This window comes from Myxine glutinosa, chromosome 2 (genome assembly GCF_964187855.1).
Source record: "Myxine glutinosa chromosome 2, kmMyxGlut1.1, whole genome shotgun sequence".
Lineage (NCBI taxonomy): Eukaryota > Metazoa > Chordata > Myxini > Myxiniformes > Myxinidae > Myxine > Myxine glutinosa.
Window position 1 is genome coordinate 185878940 of NC_136262.1, and position 20772 is coordinate 185899711.

The 20772-nt window shown below is 45.4% G+C and overlaps 1 protein-coding gene across 1 annotated transcript in view; it reads right to left on the reverse strand.

The window, feature by feature from the left end:
* Window positions 1–19954, reverse strand: part of LOC144890831 (gonadotropin-releasing hormone II receptor-like) — a 61715-nt gene extending 41761 nt beyond the window's left edge. Inside the window, exons 1-2 of the mRNA XM_078772684.1 lie at window positions 19885–19954; window positions 12911–13431 (exon numbers count right to left, since the gene is read on the reverse strand). Coding sequence (XP_078628810.1) covers window positions 12911–13431; window positions 19885–19954 — 591 coding nt within the window. The remainder of the gene's footprint in view (window positions 1–12910; window positions 13432–19884) is intronic.
* Window positions 19955–20772: the final 818 nt, after the last annotated feature.

Below are 20772 nucleotides of genomic sequence, written 5' to 3' on the forward strand. Positions count from 1 at the left end.
ATTTTCTGAAATTTGTAGAATTTGTTTTTCACTTGGAAGTTGTGGGTCACGATGTGAAAATAAAGGTGAAAAAGGCTGATTTAATGCATTTTCATTCCAGACTATAAGGCAACAAAAGGGGAAAATTTTCAAAGGGGATGTAGACTTTCAATAGGCACTGTATATATATCTTTAAAAAGATCTACATAGATCTTTATATAGATCTATTTATATCTTTATATTGAGCTACATCGATGTTTATATAGATCTACATATATAGCAGTACACACAGTAGATTCAACACATTTTTGAACCTACAGTGCCTTCAGAAAATATTCACACTCATTGCCTTTTTTCACATTTCGGTGTTACAGCCTCAATTTAAAATGGATGAAATTGAAAAAATTTTTGTCACTGATCTACACGTTGTATCTCATTATCTCAGTGGAATTGTTTTTTTTCAGATTTTTTTTTTTTTTACAAAATAATTAAAAATGAAATACCAGTGTCAAAGTGTATATTCTATCTATAATTCCAGTAATCTCTGTCTGTACGTTTGTCTGTGACCGCTGTTTCTCGACAACCACGGGTCCGATATACTTTTAACTTGCCAGGTATATTGCTGGGGACCCGAGGATGTGCCTTTTCAAGGTTTCATATTAATCGGACAATTACTTACCGAGCTATGTCCAAAAAACGATTCAACCAATCAGAGAGCAGCGAACGATCGCGTGTGCCGAACGTGGCGGGCACACTCTGCCTCGGATGGCACATTTGAGAGCGTATTCATTTATTTCACGTTTGCAAACTATGTTGGCGTTAAACTATGTTTTACAACTAATAAAAACGAATTTGCGATTCATTCGCTTTCCTGCGCGTTTGTGCACGCGATGGCGATTTCTTTACCAAACTCCGGAAGCCGTTCGCTTTGGACCAAACCATTGCATGTAAATAGAGGGGGGGGATTGTCACCACTCGCAAGCCGTTCGCTTTGGACCAAACCATTTCATGTAAATAGAGGGGGGGGATATAATTTTAGATATAGATATAGTACGGGCATGCCCTAGTATATTTAAAGGATTATATACTTCATTACACTTCCATTTAAATTTGACTCTAGCTATGCATCCGGCCTTGTGTCCTGATGAGAGCACCGGCTTTAGGTCTGTGTTCTCTCAAACTGTTATTGTTTTTTTATTGCCCTCCCCATTGTAATCTGAACCGAAGAATGCTTGTCTTCCCTCCCTTTTGAAATAATGACCTCCGCACACTGATAAGAGTAAGCCTTGAGGGAATTGGTGTGGTGCTTTGGGTACGTGACCAAAAACTCGGGGCAAGCTACCAGCGGAGATGTTTATCTTTCTTCTGCGCTGACCTCTGTGTATATAAACGGAGCGCGCTGGCAATTATTTTGAGAAAGGAACGACCCGTTTCGTGCCCATCCTATCTTCTGCACGTGTTGTAACGGCTCCGTAATAAAAGGCTTATATTCTCAGGCGTTGTCCCAAGTTCTCCTCGGACAGCAGACATCGAACCACGATATTTTGGTGCAGTCACTCGGATTCGACCAGGCCGTGGATGAAGGGACTGACGACGTCTGGAGGTGGCAGCAATTGTCTCAAGGGTACCCGCCACAACTTAGCAAACGAAGGTGAGAGACCTTTTCATATCTCTCTCAGGAGCAACGTGCTGTCATCTCCAGGCAAACTCGGACCCTTTTCCCATAGCTTTGCGTGAATCTGAACCGGAATCGAGCCGTTTTATGCGGAGCAGGACAAATTTTGAGGAACTAAGATGGGATCCTAGGTATCAAGGTATAAGGGAGGTGGGACCTCAAGTGTAAAAGGAAATCAAGGTGGGACCTTGAGAGAAAGAGAATTCCGTGACTAAGGAATACAGGGAGTAAATATCCTGCAGCGACCTCACTAAAAGGGAAATAAGGTTTAAGGATGGGGGATCATAATGGACAACCAGGGAAACCCGATCGCCCATCTGCGGGTACTCCGGTGGAATACATGTTGGAGACATCTGTGGAAGGTTCTGTATGATACGTACATGAGTGGGTCTGACTGACTGTGGGACAAAGGTCCGCATTCCCCGCTGAAAGGACGTTCCAAAGATCCCAGCTCACTAATCTAAAGAAAGCTCTATAAAAGAGAGACAGAGGGAAAAAGCATAATGGGAATGACTGGGAGGCTTTCAGCCAATGGCTGGATGAATGTGCCAAATGAGAGATGGACTCAAAATGCGCAGGTTTTAAGGGCAAACTTGAAATGCCAAAAAAGCTTCTATCTGTGTTCCAGAAACAAATGGTAGTGACGCAGGAAAATGATAAGGTGACAAAGCCTGGGGAAGAGAGTGGGGCCTCCTCTCAACCTCAGGCCGTGTACGGACCAGATCCCCACGTGGGATTGTATGCTCAATTGATTGGAATGACGAGACCAAACACAGACCATAGGCCACAAACAATAGCCCCGATGATCATGACAGATGCAGGCCGTGCCGCAATGGCACAACGAGGAGAGATACCTCCCAGATACGTACACTGGGCATGGAACAAAGTAGACTTACAAGCCATGTCGGCCATTCTCCGGGGATGCCTAGATGACCCGAATAAGTTGAGACAACACCTGTTCAAATTCGTGCTCACTCATCAACCGACCAGTCGTGCGCTGCAGATGCAGAAGACAACAACAACAACAGGCATTTTAAGGACATTTTCCCTGCGAGAGCGGGGGTTAGCCTTGCGGGCCCCATGACAATCTTCCCCATTTTGCCCTATTTTCTGTATCTCCCCTTGTTAACCCCCTTGCCCGCCTTTCTTCTTCCACCACCTTTAGCCAGGTCTTTCTCGGTCTTCCCCGTCCTCTACTTCCTTCTACATTCATTTCCATCACTCTTCTCAACCAGTCATTTTCATCCTTCCTCAACACATGACCAAACCATCTCAAACTGTTTCTCTTCACAGCATCCATTACAGGCTCTATTCCCATCATCTTTCACAATTAATCATTTGCCTTCCTCTCTCTCAACGATACTCCACACATCCACCGAACCATTCACATTTCCACCCTATACAGCCTTCGTTGCTGCTCTACATTCATTACCCATGTCTCGCTCCCATAAATCATAACACTTCTCACACATGCAGCATACACCTTTCCCTTCAGCTTCAACGACACTCCCCTCCTCGTCAGCATGCCACTCAGTTCCCGAAACTTCTTCCATGCACATCTCACTCTAGCAACCGTTTCCGAGTCTGATCCACCTTCTCCATTCAGCATGTCTCCTTGGTAACAAAATGTTTTCACACCTTCCAGCTTCACGCCGTCTCCAAGATCCAACTCAATATTTTCTCCATCTGCAGCTCCCTCTGTGCACCCCTTACACTTGAATGTAGCTGCCACACTGGTTAATGACCCTCTCAAACCTCTACATTTTTGATGAACCCACTCAGCGCACATTGTAAATTGAATGGAATTCACTCCGACATCCTTCCTGCACACAGCACATGGCCACTTCCCAGTTCTTTCCCCCTCACCACAAGCTTTACCACTTGCCATCACCTTGGTTTTTCCGATATTCACCTTCAGACCTTTTGTCTCCATACATTCCTTCCACTTATTCATCTTCTCTTTCAGTCCATCCATACTTTCTGCAATCAACACCAGATCATCTGCATACAACAACTCCCACGGTAAACCCTCCTTTATGTTCCGAGCCAGCAACTCCATCACAGCTACAAATAGTAGTGGACTTAGTACCGACCCCTGATGCACTCCCACCTTCACCTCAAACTCACCACTGTTCCAGTCCTTCGTCCTTACAGCTGTGCGCGCTCTTTTGTACATTGCCATCACTACTCTGATCAACCATTCCTCCACTCCTAACTTCCTCAATGCCCATGTCACTACTTCATGTGGAACCCTATCGAATGCTTTCTCAAGATCAACAAACCCATGAAACAACTTCTTCCTCTTCTCCATGTACTTCTCCTGCAACTGCTCACAATAAAAAGCGTGTCTGTCGTTCCTCTTCCTGGCATAAATCCAAACTGCATTTCGTCAATCTTCACTTTCTTCCTTATCCTCCTCTCCAAAACCCTTTCCAATACCTTCATTCCATGCTTCAATAACTTTATCGCTTAATACGAGCCACAGTCCAGACGGTCACCTTTCCCCTTGTATAGAGAGACGAGGGTACTCAGTTCCCAATCCACTGGAATGCGGCCTTCTTTCACCACCAGATTGCAGAACTCTGTCATTCTCTTCACACCCAAATTTCCCGCTGCCTTCAACATATCTCCCACAACTCCTGTCGGCCCTCCCGCTTTTCTACTCTTCATTGCTTTTATCACTTCCTCAACTTCCTTCTTGGTTATCTTCTCTGCCGGTCCTAAAACTGGGTTACTCTCTTTGTTGCCATCCCATTCATTCTCTGCATTCAACAGTATTTCCATATATCTCTTCCATCTTCCTTTAATTCCATCTGGGTCGACAACGATTTGTCCCACTTCATCCTTCAAGCAGCTCACCCCCATCACATCACACCTCTCTTTCGCTATCTGCTTTGCAATCCTGAATACCGCTCTCTGACCCTCTTCCAAATTCAAGCGTTCCCCGAACATTTTCCTGTATGCCTCCTGCGCCTTTGCTACCTCTTTCTTTGCAGCCTTCTTGGCTGCCTTATAACTTTCATGCTCTGCCTTTTCTGCCCCCTATACCCTTCGCCTTCTGCCACTCCTTGAACTTCTTCCTCTTCACGTCAAACCTCTTTCCAACTTCATCATCCCACCACCATGTTTCCGAGTGCCTTGGTGGTCCTTTTTTTCATCCACATACCTCACCAACGGCTCCCAACAGACTATCTTTCATTGACATCCAACCGCTTTCAAGCTCAACCACATCATCCTCTACCATACTCAGCCTCTCTTTTAATGCCTCCCTCACGGTCACCTCGTTCAACCTCCACACCTTCATTCTCGGTTGGTACTTCACCCGCCGAGCTCTCCTCACACCTTTCACCCTTATGTCGCAGACAACCAAGTGGTGCTGTGAAACAGCCTCCTCCCCCGGGATCACCTTTGTGTCCCTTAGGTGCCCCCTATCTCGCCTACGCACCAGCAGGCAGTCAACGGTTGTGGTCGACCCACCTGACGTGTATGTAACAAGCTTATTGTCCTCTTTCTGGAACTGAGTATTACAAATCAACAAATCAGCTCCATCAGCAAACTCCAAAATCCTTTCACCTTCTCCATTTCTCACACCATATCCGTAACCCCCATGAACTCCCTCAAAACCGTCCATACTCCTTCCCACATGTCCATGTAGGTCTCCTCCTACCACAACAACTTCCTCATCTTTCATGTTTTCCATCAGCTTCTCGATCGCACACCAGAACTTGTCCTTCTCTTCATCGCTCCGACCGACCTGCGGAGCATATCCCGAGATGACGTTCACCAAGAGCTTTCCAATCATCATTTTCACCATCATCAACCTTTCACTCACTCTAGTCACACTCACCACACTGTCTACAAACTCCTGAGAAAAGAGGACACCAACACCATGCACGCCTTCTGGGCACTTCTGGGATACAGAAGCCGCGAAAGAAATTAAACAGGAGCCTTACCAAATGTTAGTTCCGGGATCGATCCGTCGGCATCAACAGGACGAGTTTCCTGAACATTAGAAAGGGGCTAGTGCCCCAGTATGCGAGTCCGAACCTAACCAGGGTTGGGTAAAACCCCCCACCCTATGTAGAGAACCAGCGTTCCTCGGGAGGATGAGAAAGATGCGGAAAACGGCCGCCCAGTTAAGGCTGTTAATGGACGTTTTTCATTGTGGGGAGCAAGGACATTGGAAAAGAGAGTGTCCCTATCTAAAAGGGCGTAGGAACGATGGCCGACGGGGTGGACAACGACCTCCGAATGGGGACCGGCGCAACCCGTGCCGATTCGACAGACAGGACAACCTTAGAACCCAATATTGACACGATGCGAGCGAGACGTCCCACTTCTACCCCGCCCTTACCAATAACCCCATCACGGACCCCACCACCTCATTGGTAATAGACGGAAAACACTGTAAGTTTATCGTTGATACGGGGGCGACTCACTCGACTCTGAAGGGATCAGACTTGGGAGGAATCCCCATTTCAAAATAAAAGGTCTCGGTCGTGGGGTGTCTGGAAGAGTGGAGAAAATACCCCTGAGTGAGGAATTATCAGTACAATGCGGACCCCTATCTATGAGACATGCTTTCTTGCTAGCAGAAAACTCCCCATGTAACCTTTTAGGGAGAGATTTGTTATGCCAGATGGGATGCACTGTACGATGTACTCTGGAAGGGATGTTTCTGGACATACCACACTCCCAACGAGATTTAGTTCTACCTCTATAAATGCAAAAAGATCGGGTAGTGTACTGGTGGAGATGCACGGACAATCAGGTGTTAGTCACCACTCAAATGCACTGGGACACTCGAGGTTTTGGCCGAATTGAAGACCTGGGTAACAACTCATGGTTGGGACATACATGGATGGAAGGAGACACTCCACTGTACTTGCTATTATGACGAATAGTACGAAAATCAGTTGCGTTCTCGCCTCGCAGAAATCGCCCATATAGTGGTCACAGACCTCTGGATAGGAAGAGATGGGGTAGGATTGGAAGTGCGGACGACGCAAGACCAAAGGGACCTCGTGAGATTGCCAAATGACGTCACTCCCCATTTAACACTCCGAGTAAGCAAGGGATTCGAGGCAAAAGACATTGGACCCATGATAACTCGGTTGAAAAACTTCCCAAGGGATTACCAAGGAGTCATGTTGAAATGTGATGCTTTGCACCAGGTACCAGCTAACCTGTGGACCAAACATCCCAATGATGTGTGGAAAATGGCAAGCGCAGACCCAGTAACCATCACAATGCAGCCAGGAACGACTCTCCCAAGGGTGAATCAATACCCAATTCGCATGGAGGATCAGAAAGGTCCCCATTGTAATCTGAACACAAAAATGCTTGTCTTTCCTCCATTTTGAAATAATGACCTCCCCACACTTAAAAGAGTAAGCCTTGAGGGAATTGGTGTGGTGCTTTGGGTACATGACCAAAACCGTGGGGCAAGCTACCAGCGGAGATGTTTATCTTTCTTCTGCGCTGACCTCTGTGTATATAAACGGGGCGCGTTGACAATTAATTTGAGAAAGGAACGGCCAGTTTCGTGCCCATCCTATCTCCGCACGTGTTGTAACGGCTCGTAATAAAAGGCTTATATTCTCAGGCATGTCCCAAGTTCTCCTTGGACAACGGACATCGAACCACGACACCAGAAATATCTAATTTACGTAAGTATTCAACCCCCTGAGTCAAATCTTCTCAAAGTTGGTCAAAGTTGGTCAGGTCAAAGTTGGTAAACTCAAAGTTGGTCAAAGTTGGTCAGGTCAAAGTTGGTTGTCTGTTCGTCAGACAACCAGCTCAAAGAAGGGTGCATAGTTGCATATTCTATCCATTTCCTAATGATGGAGCTCACTGTGCTCTTGGGAACTTTCAACACTCTAGAAATTGTTTTATACCCGTCCCCAGATCTATGCCTCCTCACAATTCTATCTTGGAGTTCCACGAACAGAACAGTTCCTTGGACTTCATGGTAGAGTTTCTGCGCTGACATGCACTGTCAACTGTGGGACCTTATATAGAAAGGTGTGTTTCTTTCTAAGTCATGTCCAATCAATTGAATTGGCCACAGGTGCACTCCAATCCAGTTGTGGAGACATCTCAAGGATGATCAAAGGAAATTGGATGCACCTGAGCTCAATTTAGAGAGTCAATAGCAAAGGGGTTGAATACTTATTGACTCAAGATATTTCAGCTTCTCATTTTTAATTACTTTGTAAAAATTTCTCAAAAAATATTTCCAGTTTGTCATTATGGGGTATTATGTGCAGATTGTTGACAAGAAAATCTCATCTAAATCCATTTTAAATTCAGGCTGTAACAACAAAATGTGAAGAAAGTCAATGGGAGTGAATACTTTAGCAAGGCATTCCATAGAAAAGCAAAATACTTGATGCGATGGTTATTTTGACGTTGGTTGTGAATGTATAAGATGTTGTATATAATTGCTCTGAGTGCACTACCAGACTGTTACGTCAAGAGAATTAAAGGTCAGTTTGGCATATTTATGTGAATTTATTGTCTCCCAGCAAAGGTAACCGGCATTACCGGGTGACGCAAATTCGCTTCTTGACAGAAATATGAAAAGAGGAGGGGAGGGAATCGGGGGAGGCAGGGGAAGGGAGGGGAAAGGGGAGGGGAGATTGGAAGGGGGGAGAGAGAGAGAGAGGGGAGGGGAGATTGGAAGGGGGAGAGAGAGAGGGGAGGGAGAAAGGAGGGAAGTGAGAGCGAAGCCCCACCACATGTCACTATACTGCACACTCCGGGAGGGAGGGTGGTGTGACAAGGGGAGTGAGAGTGAGGGAAAGAGAGAGAGAGAGAGAGGTTGGGGCAGAAAGAGTGAGGGGTGGGAGAGAGAGGGGAGGGAGAGACGGGAGAGCGAAGCCTCACCACACGTCGCTATACGGCACACTCCGGGGAGCAGGGGAGTGGGAGCAAGGTGGAGGGGTGGGAGAGAGAGGGAGAGAGGTGGGAGAGAGGGTTGGGGGAGAGAGGGGGGGAGGGAGAAAGGAGGTGTGGGAGAGCGAAGCCTCACCACATGTCGCTATAATATACACTCCAGGAGGGAGGGTGATGTGATGTGAGGAGGGGAGTGGGAGAGGGAGGAAAGAGGAGGGGGGAGGATCAGGAGGAGAGAGCGAGAGAGGGGGGAGGGGAGAGAGGATGGGTGGGAAAACCAGGGGAGAGAGGACAGGTGGGAAAACCAGGGGAGAGGATGAGGATGAGGAGGAGGGGGAGGTTAAACATCCTGGCAGACATGACACCAAGTTTAATGGGACGGCACACACATTGATGGGAATCACCCTGCCTGTGAAACGCCGGGATGACAGTTTATAGCTGGGTCGGGATTTAAACCTAGGCTAGACGGCTCAGTACGAGTGTGCATACCTCTCGGACACCGTGCTTGTCCCTTTCCTTTAATCCTCTAATTTATTTTGCCTTCTAATTCCTGGGATATCTCATCCTGGGATGATGTCAAAGAAGTTGGAGGGAAAGAAGTCTGCATGCAAAGTTTGAGGCCGCTAGGTTTCATGGTTTTGGAGTTATTGATGAGACACACCTCACCTCCACCCCCCTCCCTGCGCGTGCACACACACACACACACACACACACACACACACACACACACACACACACACACACCTTTTTAGTATTATAGATATTGAAATCCAAATATAACAAATTAGCGAGGTACCTGTGGTAGTGTGGTACATATGGGTGGGAGCTCGCAATCTCAAAATAAAAATGCTTAGGAATTTTATGAAAACTCACACCCACTTCAGGACATGTGCAGAAACCCCAAAAGCTGGACAGTATTTTTGGTGGGGCTGGTCCCAAAACATTGGGAGTCGTACAGTGTAAAGTCAATGTACCTTTCATGATTATGATGGATGATGCTGATAACAATGACTATGGTGATGGTGCTGGCTGAGGATGGGGGATTGGCTCTTATGTGCCATGATGAAGGAATTACAGAAAAATACCCACGAATGTGCTTACACGCGGAGAAAGATCGGCGTCGTGCGGGTGGAAATGCAAAATTTAAGTTGTATTGAGATATTACCGAACCAGCGAATGTTTCCACATGCGGTAAATGGTGAATCTGCAAATGCCGAACCCACGGATGAGTTTACATGCGGAGAAAGAGCACCCTCAAACGAGTGGAAAATCTTAATTGTGTTGAGAAATTTGTGAAACCTCGCACCCACCTTGGGATACCCGTCGGGACCCCAAAATGTTTTACAGAAAGTTTGGCACAGCTATCCGCAAAACTGAGGGAGTAGTTCGGGGATGCACGGACGGACAGACACTCCTGCTTTATTATATAAAATCTGGGGACGGAAGGACGGACGGACAGACACTCCTGCTTTATTATATAAAATCTGGGGACGGAAGGACGGACGGACAGACACTCCTGCTTTATTATATAAAATCTGGCAACCTGGCAACAACCACTGGACTACTACACGCTCAACCTCACCACACCCAATGGATATTCCTACGTCAATAAACCACGCTCGGAGGGCCGAGGTGGTGGAATTGCCGTTATCCACCGTCAAGACATCAGGACCAGCCTCATCCCCATCGCCTCATCCTCATCCTTTGAACACCTGGCTTTTAAACTCTCTGGTCGCACGCAGTCAGTCATGGCTGTCGTCTACCGCCCTCCCAAACCACACCCATTATTCCTGTCTGACTTCTCCTACTTTCTGACCCAGCTATGTTCCCTCTCCCCCTCAATCCTCCTCCTTGGTGATTTCAATATCCACATGGACTCCACTGACTCCACAATGACCACTGACTTCACTGATTTACTCACCTGCTTTAACCTCACTCAACATGTCAACTTTCCTACGCATATCCGTGGTCACATTTTGGACCTTGTCTGCTCCACTGGATTAATTTTGCACCATCTCTCTGGCTCCGACCTCACCCTCTCTGACCACTTAGCCATCACTATGACCATCAACATCCCCACCCCAGCACCAAGACATTATCGCACTATCAACTTCCATAAGCTAAACGCTCTTTCACCTACCTCATTCTCATCCACCCTCTCTGAAAAAATGTCCACTTCTCCCTTCATTGACCTCCACACCCCTTCCGACCTCACTGACTACTACAACCACACTCTCTCCTCCTGCCTTGACCAGCTTGCGCCTGTAAAAACCAAAACAGTTTCTTTCACCCATTCTGCTCCCTGGTTTACCCCTGAACTCCGCCTGATGAAAACTCGTGCTCGCCAACTTGAAAGACTCCGCAATAAAACAGGTCTCACAGTTCACTCCCAAGCCTACAAGGACCACCTACAACACTACAAAGATGCCCTCTCCCATGCCCGCTCCGCCTACTACTCTCAAATTATCCACTCTGGCTCCGGAAACCCAAAAGCACTCTTCTCGACAATAAACAAACTCCTCCGCCCCCTGGACACCACCACCCAGTCATTCACAGTAGACAACTGCATCTCCTTCCTTTCTTTCTTCCAACGCAAAATTGACAACATCTACAACAGCTTGACCACCGCCGCACCCGCTCCCCCTCCAACCACCTGCCCCCCCCCCCCCTTATCCTGCCTTCCCCTGTCTCAATTCTCCCCGGTCTCCCCTACTGACCTCTCTGAACTCCTCATAGGAATGAAAACTGCCACCTGCACTCTTGACCCCATCCCCTCCAGCTTTGTCAAGGCCTCCCTTCCTGCTCTCTCTCCACTTATCATTGCAACAATAAACTCCTCCCTGTCTACAGGCATCGTCCCACCATCCCTCAAAATTGCTGCTGCTACCCCCATTCTAAAAAAACCTGGTCTAAACCCTGACACCCTAAACAACTTCAGACCCATCTCCAACCTACCCTTTCTGTCGAAAGTTTTGGAACGCGCTGTAGCCACTCAACTCAAACATCACCTCTCTGCCAATAACCTGTATGAAACATTCCAATCCGGATTCCGCTCCAACCACAGTACTGAAACTGCTCTCCTCAAAATCACCAACGACCTTCTCCTCTCCTCTGACGCTGGCAACCTCAACATTCTCGTCCTCGTCGACCTCAGCGCTGCCTTTGACACCATCGATCACACCATCCTCCTCACCCGACTTGAATCCACCTTTAACGTCACCGGCACTGCCCTCTCTTGGATTAAATGATACCTCTTTGACAGACGCCAGTTCATCTCCATCAATAACTGCAAATCCCCCACTGCTCCCCTCCCCCAAGGTGTCCCCCAAGGTTCAGTTCTTGGCCCCCTCCTCTTCATCCTTTACCTGTCCCCCCTCGGTCACTTGATCTGCCGTCATGGTCTCCAATTCCACTGCTTCGCCGATGACATCCAGCTTTTCAACTCCACCAAGTCTGTCTCCACCGACACCCACTCTATCCTGACAAACTGCATCTCTGAAATAAAATCCTGGCTTCAAATCAACTTCCTCAAACTTAACTGTGATAAATCTGAAATAATCATCATTGGCCCAAAAACGCTCACAAAATCCACCCATAACTTTGCCCTCAACATCGACGGTATCCCAGTATCCACTCACTCACACCATCAGAGACTCCTCCTCACTCACCACATTCAAAACTTCACTCAAGACCCACCTGTTCAGCACTGCATTCAACATTCAACCCACAGCATTTAACCCCTGACTATCACTTCTCCTTCTCCCTCCTTTTGCTTTAAATATTTCCCTATTGATTCTTGTCTTTTTGCAATTGTTGTTTTCATGTTTTGTTATGCATTATGTTTTGCACTCTGTCAAAGCGCCTTTGGGCTTTATGAAAAGCGCTATACAAAATAAATGAATTATTATTATTATTATTAAAATCTGGGGACGGAAGGACGGACGGACAGACACTCCTGCTTTATTATATAAAATCTGGGGACGGAAGGACGGACGGACAGACACTCCTGCTTTATTATATAGAAGAATACAATTATATTATGTTTATATGACAGGATAGATCAAAAGATTCGTTTTGATACCTTGCGCTGTACATAGGTAGATATTAACAGTCAGATTGGTGCGTTGTTAGAAATCGCTCATTTAACACTTGCAGTGCTTTGGGTACGAGTGCAAATGAGTCTATAAGACAAAGTAGCACAATCTGGGAAATGGCAAACAAATATATTTGAGAGTCTTAGAACCCATGTTTATCAAAAAATATGACTTGCAAAATTCCCGAGGGGGGGGGGGGTGTGGGAGGATTTAATTATTCTTTAATATTTATTATCCAGAAGCAGAAATGTAGAAGAGAGCTTACCTGCGGCAAGGCCAGCAGAGCGCTCAAGCACCAAGCGATGCAAAGCACACGGATCTTGGAACGGTTGCGACCCAGAGCGAGCGGCTTGGACACGACAGCCTGGCGGTCTATGCTGATGACCACGGTCATCAAGGCGCACGATTGCATGGCGAACATTTTGAGGAACATCAGGATTCGGCAGGCCATGTCGCCGGCGTGCCACTGCAAGGTGACGTTCCATATGGCGTCGGTGGGCATGACCAGAGCCGTGTAGAGGAGGTGCGCCACGCTCAGGTTCCCCATGAGGATCTGCACGTGGGATCGACCTTTAAGGCGACGCCGCAGCACGCTGCGAAGCACGGCCACGTTAGCGATCGCCGACACGACGAACAGCACGAAGGTGACGGCGACGCGTGCCTGCGCGGCCACCGTGAGCTCGGGTAGGGTGATGTTCCTAACGGGCGACCTTTCCGAGCCGTTACCGACGTGCTCCGACCATAACGTGGTGGCCGCGTCACCCATCGTCGCCTCCAACGTGAAAACTGCAAGGAAACAAAACGTCATCGAAGACTTGATCATTTATGCACATGGGAAACTTTCATTTGTTCGAATGTATTTTTGGGAGCAGAAGAACTTGCGTCGCGATAGTAAAAGTGGGCGCAACTTGCGCTCTATATAGGGCGCGCCGAAGGTGGATGGGCAACGTCCACGACAGGCACGCCTTTCTGATGACATGTGTCACCCCCTCGCAACAATCACAATTAAGATGGTGGATCTCATCAACTCCTGAACAACTTGTAGCTCAGCAATGGTGGAGTGGTCACTGCACTCGGTAGAGCGCAAACCTCCGCCAGGCTGAAACAGGATCTGGATTCGGACCTGAACCAAAATCGAATCGACTTCTTCTTGTCACCTACCCACCTCATCCACCAAGTTTCGTCCAAATCCGTCCACAACTTTTTGAAATATCATGCTATATATCGTTTTTGGCCCCATCTTTCAATGGAGAATCACTTTTTAAAAAACAACAAGTTTAATTCTCGGATTCGGATCCTCACCAAAATCGAATCAATTCGTCTTTGTCACACACCAAACCTGTCCACCACGTTTTGGCTGAATCCGTCCACAACTTTTTGAAATACCAAGCTATATATCGTTTTTGGCCCTATCATTCAGTGGTGCAGAATCACTTTTAAAAGTTTAAAACATTCTCGGATTCGGATCCTCACCAAAATCGAATAGATTCGTCCTTATCACACACCCAACCTGTCCACCACGTTTTGCTGAATCCGTCCACAACTATTTGAAATATCATGCTATATATCGTTTTGGCCCAATCACACAATGGTGAAAAATCACTCAATTTTTTATTATTATTATCGGATTCAGATCTTCAGCAAAATCGAATCAATTATTCCTTGTCACAAACTCAAGCTGCCCACCAAGTTTCGATTGATTCCGTCCACAACTTTTTGAAATATCATGCTATATATCGTTTTGGCCCAATCACACAATGGTGAAAAATCACTCAATTTTTTATTATTATTATCGGATTCAGATCTTCAGCAAAATCGAATCAATTATTCCTTGTCACAAACTCAACCTGCCCACCAAGTTTTGATTGATTCCGTCCACAACTTTTTGAAATATCATGCTATATATCGTTTTGGCCCAATCACACAATGGTGAAAAATCACTCAAATTTTTTTTTCATTATCGGATTCAGATCTTCAGCAAAATCGAATCAATTATTCCTTGTCACAAACTCAACCTGCCCACCACGTTTCGATTGATTCCGTCCACAACTTTTTGAAATATCATGCTATATATCGTTTTGGCCCGATCACACAATGGTGAAGAATCAATTTCAAATTAAAAACATTCTCGGATTCGCTTCTTCACCAAAATCGAATCGGTTCTTCCTTCTCACACACTCAACCTGCCCACCAAGTTTCGGCCGAATCCGTGCACAACTTTTTGAGATAACTTGTTCACAGACAGACTGACAGGGGTGAAAACAACCACTCATCCCACCTTTGGTGGTGGAGGTAATAATAATGAAAACATTGTGTTTATTAAGATTATTCGTCCTAAAATAATTATTCGTCCGAAAAATTTGACAATTGATTCACTGATTTGGAGTTCACAGACAGATATCCTGTTCACAGACAGACAAACAGACAGGGTGAAAATATAACCTCCATTCACCTTCGTTGGTGAAGGCTAAATAGAGATGATCGCAAGAAAGATACGAAACAAATTATGGCAAAGTAAACAAAGGGGGAAAACAAAACCGCATGCTTGAAAATAACCCGAAAACTAAGGTAACCCGACAACTAAAACTCTACTGCAAACTAAGGAAACAAAAGCAAAACATGGCAAATCCCCCCCGAGAAAGATAAAGTTGAAAATTTCTGGAGAGGAATCTATGAGGACCCAAAATAACACAACAAAGAGGCAGATTGAATCCCAAACTTGGAGGAAAAAAAACATGGAAAGGAAATGCCTCCAGTGATAATTAATGAAGAAAAAAAATAAAACTATAACAAGCAAAAATGGCGAACTTTGAAAGCCCAGGCCTAGATGGAATTCCAAACTTCTGTCGAAAGCAACTACATGCTCTCCACATTCAACTAACTTATCCAAGGTAAGGAGGTATTCGATGATTGGCTTAAAGATGGTAACACCTTCCTCATCTCTTCTCAGGTCATCAATTTGGGTTCAGACCTGGTTACTCTACCTTGGACATACTGCTTCAACTCTCCAAACAATGGATGGAGGACCTCAATATCCGGACCATCTCTGCACATATTTCGAGCTTTCGTTATAGCCGCCCTACTCTCCAATCTCTCTCCCTATGGAATTCAAGGCCAACTCCACTCTTGGATTACTGACTCCCTTCACTCTCGTAGTCAACGTGTGGCTCTCAACGGAACCCTTTCATCTTCTCTCCCTGTTAAGGATGGAGTTCAGTGTTATGGAGGCAGTATTCAGGGCCGAGTCTCTCTGCCTCGATGATGATGATGATGATGATGATGATGATGTGTGAGGATGGAAGGGTGGGACCCCATGGCAGTGTTCTAGACCCCCATTTTATTACTGATCTTCATCAATGATATTTCTGACTCTCTGGAAAAATACTCTTTATCTCTTCATTGATGACTCAACTCTCTGCTCTGACATCCCTCATCCTTTTAACAGAAAGGCATCCCTCCTCCTATGGATTCCATCAAGCCTCTTCCCTCTCCTCAGACCTTGACAAAATCACAAACTGGTCAAACACTTGGAACATGTTGTTCAATCCTGATAAATCTCACACACTCCCACTCTCTCTCCGAAAGGACCGTTCCCACAAACATTTCCATCTACTTTCTGAACAACCATCTCGAAGAGGTTCAGTCACTCAAACTCTTGCGTCTCACTCTCAGCCATGATCTTTCTTGGGCAAGCCACATTTTAAAGTTGGCCTCCAAAGCCAGCTGCCGGCTGGGAATCCTCCATAATGCAAAGTCCTTCCTTGGCACAGCTGAGCTTCCATCCACCTGGCTCCTCTGCCTCACATCTTGCTCAGCTTGACGCTATGGAAACCAAGGCCTTCAAGATCATCGGAATCTCTCACGATGAAGCTGAGTCTATGGGCTGATCACTTCGCCATCGCCGACAGGTCGCTGGTCTATCTGTCTTCTTCCACCTCATTTCTGGTCTTGCACTTTCTGCCCTATCTGTGCTCTGTCTCCCCCAAGTATCTGCTGGACACACGCGGTCCACCAGCAATCCCCTCCTAGTTAAAAAGGCTTAAATCCAGAACCACTGCTCACCTCCACTCATTTAATCCTCTACTTCCCCACATGTGGAACTGCTTTTCACACTCTTTGACCCAATTATTCCCTACATGACTTTAAAACAGCTGTTCACCACCATCTCAGGTCACCTCCATCCAAAGCCAAGATATTTTCCACACTTGTTAAACCACCCCTCTCACCACCTCTCAAAATTTTGCTTACGCATCCATCTTGTCCACCTCATGCATTCTCCCCTACCCCTCATCGTTACCTGCATCCCTTGTTTGTCCGTCTCCTTCTCTGTTCTTCCTCTTCCCTGCCATTGGCATTTACAGTCTCCTGCTGTTCCCTTTGTTATGTTGTGTCCTGATCTGTTCTGGGTTCAAGGTCTTCTATGAGCCTAGACCTTGTATAAAAAAAAACAACCCCAAAATCTGAAGAACTCCAACTACCGCACAAGTATAGACCAATAACATATCTAACAACAACATAGAAACTCCTCACAGGAATCATCACAGAAATGATGAACCACCACCTAAAAACTAGAATGCCACTTGGTAGAGCGCAAACCTCTGCCAGGCTGAACAGTTTGTTTTGTATCCACTGATAGGTCAGATCTGGATCCGTACCTGAAACAAAATCTAATCGGCTTGTTCTTGTCACCGATCCAACCCATCCACCAAGTTTTGTCATAATCCGTCCGCATCTTTTTGAGATATCGTGCTTTATATTGTTTTTGGCCCCATCACCAATGGTGAAGAATCACTTACAAATATTCTCAGATCCAGATCCGGATCCATATTTTCACCAAAATCTGATCATTTCATCCTTGTCACATACCCAACATCTCCACCAAATCTCGTCCAAATCCATCTGCAACTTTTTGGGATATCCTGGTCACAAACAAACAAACAGACAGACAGACAGGGGCGAAAACATAACCTCCATCCACCTTCGGTGGCGGAAGTAACAAGGAGGTCTAGAGGCAGAACAGAAGGGATGTAAGAGAGAATGCTATGGAACAATAGACCATTGGACAGTACAATGGACGGAGAAGTGATTCTGGACAGTACAATTTTAAAAAGCCACACACTCGAAAACTGTGAAATGAGAAGAACCAAATTATCCACAGCATGGGGAGAATACAAAAAAAGCTTTTGATAGTGTCCCACATTCACGGATCATAAAATGCATGCAATTGTACAAGATAATACCTCAAATACGCAAACTGATTGAGAAAGTAATGGAGCTTTGGAATACCACATTGATATTACAACACTCGGAAGGAAAGATTGAATGAGTGGAATACCAGGAATGAAATCTGAAATCTTCCAAGGAGACAGCCTTTCACCCCCTCCTGTTTTGCCTGGCCCTGGACTCACTAAGCAACGTCACTAATGGTCAAGGACATGGATACACCCTGACATCAAATAACAGAACGTCCAAAGAAACAGGAAAGGTGACACTTCTAGTTTAAATGTATAATTTAAAACTCTTTGCACAAAAGAAGAAAAAATTGCAGAACAACTCAAATTAGTGAAACAGTTCTGTGTCGACATTCAAATGGAATTTGGCCTGGACAAGTGCACCAAAATGCACAGGCATACCAGGTAACCAACAAAAACATTTTAAAATCGACCTAAATACAACAATACAGGAACGAGAAAACAAAGCATCATATAAATACCTTGGAGTAGAAGAGGGCTACCGAAAGTATCACAAATAAAGGAGAAAAACAATTACCAAAGAATACCTGCGTAGAACGAGGTTGATCTGAGAAACAAAATCAAATCCATTAACCAACTCACAATACTATTATTCCAGTACAGCTGCAGAATAATAAACTAGCCAGGAGCGGGGAGCAATAAAATAGATACCTTATAAAAACAAGAAAACTCCTTACCATCCACAAAATGTTCTACAAAAATCAATACTTCCTGAGAATGTACCTGCTGAGACAAGAAGGAGGTAGCGGCCTGATGGAACTCAACCAAGTGCATAGAATGACAACTGGAGGATTGGCCAAATATGTGAAAAGTGCAACAGACTATGGAATCCAATTTCTACGCAAACACGAAGACAACAAGCCAGAGAAGGTATCCCTAACCCAAGTTGCAAAAAAATTATATAGACAGGTGCAAATGGCAGATGTCACACATGAAACTGAAACAGCAACAAAGACAGTCTCAATTATTGAAAAAAACTAAAAAACTAAAAATAGAAACCGAAATGTCAACAAATATAGGCCAACAACTGGGAAAATGATAAAATAGCAGGAAAGTATAAGAAAAAAAAGAGTTGGACAGATTGGGAGTAGACAATGAAGGCTCTATGGAATGGCCATAAGAGGTCAGCTCAACTGTGATGGAGAACGTATCATTATAAATGCCAAAGACCAAGGACACTACACTAATGGCTTTAAGAAAATGGTAGGACTGCGTCAATCGGACAGGTGTAGGTTCTGCCATGTATAAACAGAAAGCACGAGCCACCACCAATCTGGATGTAAAAAAGAAAAAAACTTATGTCTGAATAGCTGCACACACAAAGGCACAACAAGGTATGTAGAGTAATCAGTTGGTTCATCTGCCAAAATCTCTACATCCTAGTTCCAGAAAACTCATGGATGAACCAAAAGCGATAATTGAGAACAAGGAAGTAACGCTCACATATGACGTGATGATCCCATCAAGCATGAACATAGAAAACAAAGCACTGCGACTGGACATAGTATTTTGGTGCAAACAGCAAACAGGAAGGGGGGAAGGGGTGAAGGGGGGAGGGGAGGGGAGGGGGAGAGAGGGGAGGGAGGGGGCAAGGGGGAGAGGGAGGAGGGCAAGGGGAGGTGTGGGGGGGGGGGGGGGGGAGGGGAGGGGAGGGGGGAGAAAGGAGAGGAAGGGGGTTCATATATATGCTGGTTTGTGAATGTGGCGTTCATCACGTTTCTGAGTTAAGTGTGATGCCGATCAGGAAGAAGAAGAAGCCGTACTACCAACTTCGTACACTTCCGGAATTGTTCGATTTATTTGTATTCAAATGTCTGGTGATTGTTTTGTATTTATTTATGCGAAGGTGTACTTGTATATGACTGTCATTAATTTTAAAGGGCTTAGGCACTATCGAGCGATTTTATTTTAAACAACTCCAAAAAACGATCTTTTTTTTCATATTTTTTTTCTTCCCTAAAACACGCCCAAGCACTCACTGATAAACCTCTGAAAGTTTGACGAAGATCCGTGCAACCATCTCTGAGTAAAATGGCGACACACAGACAGACAGACATCTCTCTTATATACTGTAGTTGTAGTAGAAGATTTCTTTATTATTTTAATAAACCTTTTTATTGTTGCATTTTAATTCCGAGTCGGTTTGAGTTGATTACCAGGTTCAAAGACGTCCAGTGGGGTCCGTACTGGTAAGAGCTTCGCTCCCCTTCGCTGCCCTCATCCCCCGCGCGTATTCACACCGCCATATTTGAATTGAACACCTCGGAGTGTAAAGCTCGTTCAACTATCCGTCACCAGGGGTGTTATATATACTATATATATATATATATATATATATATATATATATATATATATATATATATATATATATATATATATATATATATATATATATATACATATTTACATATATTTATAAGTGAAAATCCAGTGAAATCAGTGAAATCCATCGCAGAATGAAGATGCAATATGGTGACGCATGTTTATCGCTGCAGCAGATGTACGACTGGGACAGGAAGTTTAAAAGTGGAGTGTCCAGTGTGGCAGACGCTGCTCCCTCGGGCCGGCCTCACACAGCCGACACACCAGAAATGGTTGTAGAAGTTGAGCGCGTGCTAGGGGAAAACCGTCACATTACGCTGGATGAAGTGGTCTCCGAATTGAACATTAGCCGTGGTTCAGCACACCATATCATTCACAACGTGCTGGGGTTCCGCAAAGTGTCTGTAAGGTGGGTGCCTAGACAACTCACACCCGAACTGAAAGAATGGCGAGTGGACGCATGTGAAGAACTTATGCGACGTTACGAAACAGAAGGCGACGCTTTATTACAGCACGTAGTGACTGGGGATGAAAGCTGGGTCCACTACTTTC